At 42.3% G+C, this 7418-nt stretch overlaps 1 protein-coding gene across 1 annotated transcript; it reads right to left on the reverse strand.

Moving 5' to 3' along the window:
- Positions 1-531: 531 nt before the first annotated feature.
- On the reverse strand, positions 532-6974 carry CCR8 (C-C motif chemokine receptor 8). Its single transcript, XM_002928309.4, has 2 exons — positions 6857-6974; positions 532-2224 (listed from the first exon to the last, which is right to left on the reverse strand). Exon 2 carries the CDS (start codon positions 2192-2194, stop codon positions 1130-1132), a length of 1065 nt encoding a protein of 354 aa, XP_002928355.1. The 5' UTR covers positions 2195-2224; positions 6857-6974; the 3' UTR covers positions 532-1129.
- Between the last annotated feature and the right edge of the window lie 444 nt (positions 6975-7418).

A 7418-nucleotide genomic window follows, 5' to 3' on the forward strand; every position in this document is an offset into this window, starting at 1 on the left:
TCAACATTCCTTTGGCTATTTGGGGTCTTTTCTGGTTCCATATACATTTTAGGATTATTTATTCCAGCTCTGTGAAAAAAGTTGATGGTATTTTGATAGGGATTGCATTGAATGTATAGATTGCTCTAGGTTGCCTAAACATTTTAATAATATTTGTTCTTCCAATCCATGAGCATGGAATGTTTTTCCATCTCTTTGTGTCTTCCTCGGTTTCTTTCATAAGTGTTCTGTAGTTTTTAGAGTACAGATCCTTTACCTCTTTGATTAGGTTTATTCCTAGGTATCTTACGGTTTTTGGTGCAATTGTAAATGGGATCAACTCCTTAATTTCTCTTTCTTCTGTCTTATTGTTAGTATACAGAAATGCAACCGATTTCTGTTAATTGATTTTATATCCTGGCACGTTGCTGAATTCCTGTGTGAGTTCTGGCAATTTTGGGGTGGAGGCTTTGGGTTTTCCACATAGAGTATAATGTCATTTGCAAAGAGTGAGAGTTTGACTTCTTCTTTGCCGATTCTAATGCCTTTTATTTCTTTTTGTTGTCTGATTGCTGAGGCTAGGACTTCTAGTACTATGTTGAACAGCGGTGGTGACAGTGGACATCCCTGCCATGTTTGACCAGGACATTTTAAAAAGAAAATTACAGGGCAATATTTCTCACGAACACAGATGTGAAAATTCCAAAATCCAATTATTTATTAAAATGATCGTGGACAAGAGGTCTTTTTTCCCAGGGAAAATGCGGATTGATTTAAAATAAGAAAATCAAACAATGAAGTTCACCAAATTAACAGAGTAATAGAGGAAAGCTATATGATCACCTTAATAGATGTGAAAAAGCGTTTGATAAAATTTAAATTGATATATGATGAAGACACTACAAAAACTAAGAAAAAAATCCCAAAGCTAACATTATGCTTAATAGTAAGATAGATAATTTCCAAATAATAGTAACAAAATCTGTGAAAGCTGAGAAGATTAATTTGCAATAGTAAGAGTTCATTAACTATTATGAAATATGCCTTGTGTCTGTAACCACATTTCTAAAAGTATCCCTTCATGTAGCCTCAGACTCCAGTGTAAATCATTTTTGTCTCCTAAAACAAGAGCTGCTTCCAGGCATCCCCATCACAAAATGTAGTCTGTGCTGGAGGAACGGGAGGCGTGCTGACAGGAGGAGTGGGATCTTTCCCAGCTCTCCCCAGGTATTTGTCTTCCTACGAAGAAGAGGATATGATTGGAAGTCTTCTGGAATATTTCTGAGAGGTGTTTCTTGAACTTCTCGCCCATGAAAGCGTAGATCACAGGGTTCACACAGCAGTGAGTGAAGGAAATGGTTTCTGTGACATGGGTGGCATAAATCAGCCGCTGGCTCAAGACACATCCATCCAAGATATTCATGTTGAGCAGAGACGTGAGGAAGAGGACCACATTGAATGGGACCCAGAAGAGTAAAGATGCAATCACCACAATGAGCACCAACTTGATGGCCTTGGTCTTGTGATTTTGGCAGCTCTTCAGCTGGTGCAGGATGCTAACGTAGCAGAACATAAGGATGGTGAACGGAATCAACAGACCTAAGATATTCATTTCAAAATGGATGAAGATCTTCCACTTCAGAGTCTGTTGATTGTAAGACGCATAACACTGTAGAATGCCATCTTCAGAGGCCACTTGGTACAATACTAGTAATGGGCTGGTGGCTATGATGGTAATCAGCCACACGGCCAGACTCAGGGCTGTGCCCATCCTGGCCGTCCTCACCTTCATGGCATAGACAGCGTGGACGATTGCCAGGTACCTGTCCACGCTCATGAGTGTGATAAAGAACATGCTGCTGAAGAAGCCAATGTAATAAAGACCAGAGACCACCTTGCACATTACAGCCCCAAACACCCACTGGTCCAGCTGATAGTGGGTCTGGAAGGGGAAGGAGAAGACAAAAAGCAAGTCAGACAGGGCCAGGTTCAAGAGGTATATGTCAGTGATGCTCCTTAGCTTCTTGCAGGCAACAAGGACAAGGATGACCAGGCTGTTTCCCAGAAGACCGAAGACAAACAAGACACAATAAAAGATAGCAAGAAGCAACTTGCTATCTCTTTGGATAAGTTCCCCATCACAGGGGCTTGAGATGACATCAGGATAGTAGTAGTCGGTTACCGTCGTCACATTGGATTCCAGTGTGTAATCCATCAAGGCAGGAGGACCAGGTCAGAGAGGCACCTAAGAGAGATTCGTTCCTTAAAAATATTTTTATTTAAAAATATAGACTGAATTCTAACTGTCTCCCCCCCACCCCATTCACATGTTGAAGCCCTAAAGTCCTGTTATAGACTGAACGTGTGTGTCCTCCCAAAATTCATATGTTAAAGCTGTACCCCACCTTGTGATGGTATTAAGCAGTGCATTCCTTTGGAAGTAATTGAGTTAAATGAGGTCATGAGGGTAGAGCCTTCTTGAATGGTATGAGTGTCCTTATAAGAATCACTAGAGAGGGCGCCTGGGTGGCTCAGTCGGTTAAGCGTCTGCCTTTGGCTCAGGTCATGATCCCGGGGTCCTGGGATCCAGCCCCACATCAGGCTTCCTGCTCAGTGGGGAGTCTGCTTCTCCCTCTGCCCTTCTCTCCCCTGCTCATGCTCTCTCATTCTCTCTCTCTCTCTTGCAAAAAATAAATAAATAAAATCTTAAAAAAAAAAAAAAGAATAACAAGAGAGCTTGCTTCTTCTCTCTGCTCTCAGCCACATGAGGTTATAAGGAGAAGTTGGCTATCTGCAACCTAGAAGAAGGTTCTCACCAGAGCCTCCTGGCACCCTGATTTTGGACTTCCCAGCCTCTACCTACATCACTACAACTGGAGATGAGCCAGTAAGGAGGTAATTATAGCTAAATATATCATAAGGGTGGGGCCCCAATCCATACGCCTGGTGTCTTTATAAGAAGAAGAGGCACCCAAGCATGCAAGCTCTCTCTCTCTTTCTCTCTCTGCATGCACAGGGAAAAGACCAAGCAAGGACAGAGCAGGAAGATGGATGGGTTGCAAGCCAGGAAGAGAGGTCTCACCAGAATCCGGCCCTGTTGGCACTCTGATCTTGGACCTCTAGCCTCCACGACTGTGACAAAATTAATTTCTGTTGTTTAAGCCACCCAGTCTGGGGATTTCATTATGGCAGCCTGATACTGAGAAGCGGGTGCTGTGGTAACAAACATCTAAGTGGCTTTGGAAGTGCCGAATGGGTGGAGGCAAAAGGATCCTGAGGCACATGCTGGAAAAAGCCGAGGTTGCTTTGAGGAGACTGTTGGTGGCAATGCAGATGGTAAAGGTGATTATGCTGAGGGCTCGGGAAGAAGAGAGGAGGCTGGAGAGAGAGCTTCCATGGTCTGAGAGAATACAGGCGTCATTGTGAACAGAACGCGGGAGGAAATATGAATGTTAAAGGTGAGGTCTCAGGCAGAAATGAGGAACATGTTATTGGAAGTGGAGGAATTGGATTCTTGCTATAAGTGGCAGAGAACTTGGCTGAATTGTGTTCTAGTGTTTTGTGGAAAGCTGGATAATTGGCTGGGGTATTTCTAAGCCAAGTGTTAAGGGGCAGCCTGGCTTCTCTGTGCCGATTATTGTAGTGCTAGAGGAGAGAGGTAAGTTGAAGGAGTCGTTACACAAAGAGGAATCACAGCTCAAAGATTTGGAAGACTGTCCATTACCACAAAGATGGGGAAGTGTTTCTGGAGAGTTCCCCTAAGGTGTGGCTGGACGACCACTCCATAGAGAGGCCACCCATGGAGTTAATTAGTCATTTCAATGGAAGCTAGGGGTAGAGACACTGCCGATTTGGTCCAAAGGTGCAGAGACAGGACGAAATAAACCAACACGGTTGGACTTCTAGGATTCTACAACAAGGAACAATAGAGCTATTTGCCTGCAAGTGTACATTTTATCCTTCAAGAAAACGGAGGAATGACGCTGAAGATACAGAAATCATCAGGGCTAGCGCCGTCCGCACAGGTGCAAGGGGCACGGTTGTTTCCTCCGGTTGGGGCAGAAAGCCCCCCACCCCCCTCGGTGCCCTGGGAGTGGGGCTCGTTTGGGGCCCTGAGGTGACGCTGCCACCTAGTGGGGCCGGAGGGCAGAGCACCCAGACAAAGAGGATTATTCTTGAGCCTTACAACTTAATTGAATTTGCCTTGCTAGCTTTGGGGCTTGCCTGGGACCCACCACCCCTCCGTTATTTCTGATTTGTTCCCTGCAGAATGGGAATGTCTGTCCTATGCCTGTCCCATCGCTGTATTTTAGAAGCACATAACTTGTCCGATTTCACAGGCTCACAGCTGGAGAGGAATTCAGCCTCAGGACGAATCATACCTCAGGTCTCACTCATACCTGATTTAGATGATACCCAGGTAAAACTTTGCATCTAGAATTGATGCTGGAATGGGTTAAGACTTTGGGAGCTGTTGAAATGGCGTGCATGTACTTTGACCTTGAGGATATGAATTCTGGGAAACCAGAGTCAGGATGTTAAAGACTGAATTATGTGCCCATATATTGAAGCCCTAATTCCTACTGTGATGATATCTGGAGATAGGGCTTCAGGAGGTAATTGAGGTTAAATGATGTTGTAAGGGTGAGGTCCTGATCTGATTGGACTGGTGTCCTTATAAGAAGAGGAAGAGATACCAAAGACCTCTCTCTCTCAGTACATGCCCAGAGAAAATGTCATAGGGGGACAAATTGAGAAGGTGACTGTCTACAAGCCAGGAAGGGGCACTTATCAGGAACTCAATATGTCAGCACCTTGATCTTAGACTTCTAGCCTCCAGAACCGTGAGAAAATACATTTTTGCCATTTGAGCCACCTGGCCTATGGTATATTGTTATGGCAGCCGAAACAGACCAATGAGTCCAGGGGTGAGGAGAGGAGCATATGGGAACTGTCTGTATTTTCCATCCAAACGTCCGGTAAACCTAAAGATTCTCTAAACAATAAGGTCTATTAACATGTTTTAAAAAATTGAATACTGCCCCAGCTGACCAGTACAGGGGGGATTGGATGGGATAAGAAAAACCAAAATTTATGAAGACAATTTAAATACCTATAGTTCCACCACCCAGAATGAGCAATTGCTAGCATATTGTCAGATTTGCTTTTGGTTCTTTTTTCTTTCTTTTCGTCTCTTCCTGCCTTTCTAATGCCATGCAGATGAAGCCAAAGTTCTTTTTAACTACGCCACCGATCCCCATGCCCGGAAGCAGCTATGGCAACCACTCCGGTATGGTTCATTCCAAACAGTTTCCCCCTGTACTTTTATATACTTAAATGTACCCATAAATAATATATAATATTGTTTTGTGCTCGTTTTTGACTTACACAAATGGTTGTCATGCCTCTCATTTTGTATCTTACTTTTCTTCTCCCCGCACTGTTGTTTTAGAAATAACAGCCACACTCTTCTAAGAGTTCAGTCATTCTTTTCACTGCTTATATAAGCACCATAAATAACTATTTTAAAAATGTAATAGAAAAAAACAATCCCAATCATTCTAGCAACAAAATTACTAAGATTTCTAAGAACAAATGTGATAAAAACTGCAATTCAGTTATGTAAAATATTATAAAACTTTGTTGAAGGTCATCAAAGGGGACACGATTAAAAAGGACACATATGCTATATTTTTGTGAAGTAAGACTCAATAATTACAACATGATAATTCTCAGATCGATATTCACATTCAAGACACTTTCAATTTGGACACTATTTTTCCAATGTGTTTGACTGCTGAATATTCAGACACCCCTGTCCACTAGGCCACCTTTCTTTCTATAATTTGAAATGCCTGGCAAGTTAGCCATTTTTAAAGATATTAATTTCATTTAAGTAGGTACCTAAAGTGGATTTAAAAACATAGTTTCTGAAGTATGGAGGTGGGTCTTTTTTTTTTTTTTTGTGGCTAGTATCTCTCAAAATAATAGTCTCTCCTCCTACATCTTCCTTCCTACTTGTCTAACAGTTGTTTAAAAAAAAATAATTTTCGGTTTGCCTTCCTTCTGGTCTGCTCTCCTAATATCGTAGAATAAGGGAGGTCTTCAACTCATTCCTTCCCTAGATCCTTCCTGCTGACGCCCAATCCATACTTCTCCCATGTTCTCTCATCAGGAAAATCTATGTGAAGTATTAAGAATGTGCATCACTTATTACAGGAGACAAGGTGTTTTAGAAGCATTCCTTCATTCATTTCTCTTGAATACCTGTGAGGCAGGCACTCATCCTTCCTTTCTGCTTCTGGAGTTATGGTTGTATCTGAGTCTCAGGGACCATCAGTCCATTGACTAAAGTTACAGATAGGGAGGCCATAGAGCCAGGACTCAAAACTACATCCACTCTGAACCCTTTCTCCTCTTCCATATTTAGCTATTTTGTGGGTAGAATAAAAACACCCCAGGCTTTTAGAAGTTAGGCCACCTGACTTTCAAGTTCTAGACTCTTTTGTAGCTGAGTAACGGTTTGTCTGATAGAAGCCTTGTAACCAGCACAAGGACAGACTCCTCTCAGATGCCTGGGGATTAGAGGTATTTTCTTATCAACCTTCCCACTCATAGGAACTTTGACTCCCTCCTGATGTCCTACAGAGAAAATGGCATGGCTTGCTTCCCTCAGTCAGAGCCATGGGCCGCCACTAAGACATCTGCAGGTTTGTGGGCTCAGGACATGCAAAGATTAAAAAAAAAAAAAAATTCACCTCTTCTGCCAGACTTCTAAAATATTTGCCTTCCCTTTGCTTTTTTTTTTTCCCAAGGACATCAAAATGTCCCTGACTGCTTCTATCCTTCTTCCCCAAGGATGCTCATTAATACATACCTTAATTAAAGCCTTTGTTCTGGAGATTTCGGTGTTGCTAATTTCTTCTTTTCAGAACCTGCCCTCTGTGTGTGCAGCTCAGTGAGCAAGGGCTCCTCTCAAGGGAGGTATCTTATCTCTTTGTGGTGAGAGGCAGAATAGGGGTGGATCCACCATCCCACGGTTATTTAAAAAGTTAAAAAAAATTTGATCTCACCCAAGAACACATACAGATGGCAAATGAGCATATGAAAATATGCTCAACACATTATGTCATTAGAGAATTGTAAATTAAAACAACAGAGAGATACCACAACTTAATTATTAAAATGGCAACAGTCCAAACCCTGACAACACCAAATGCTGGAGAGGAGGCAGAGCAAGAGGAGCTCTCATTTCCTACTGGTGGGGCTGCAAAATTGTACCACCACTTTGGAAGACAGCTTGGCAATTTTTTTTTGAAAGAAGATTGGCAATTTTTTTATAAAGCTAGAATAAGCTTACCATATAACCCAATAATCATGCTCCTGAGTATTTACCCAAATGAGTTGAAAACATATCCACACAAAACCCTGAGCATGAA

The sequence above is a fragment of the Ailuropoda melanoleuca genome, chromosome 6, assembly GCF_002007445.2.
Source record: "Ailuropoda melanoleuca isolate Jingjing chromosome 6, ASM200744v2, whole genome shotgun sequence".
Taxonomy (NCBI): domain Eukaryota; kingdom Metazoa; phylum Chordata; class Mammalia; order Carnivora; family Ursidae; genus Ailuropoda; species Ailuropoda melanoleuca.

Coding starts and splice junctions, on each gene's coding strand:
- CCR8 (XM_002928309.4), bottom strand. CDS start 2,194: ATGGATTACACACTGGAATCCAATGTGACGACGGTAACCGACTACTAC.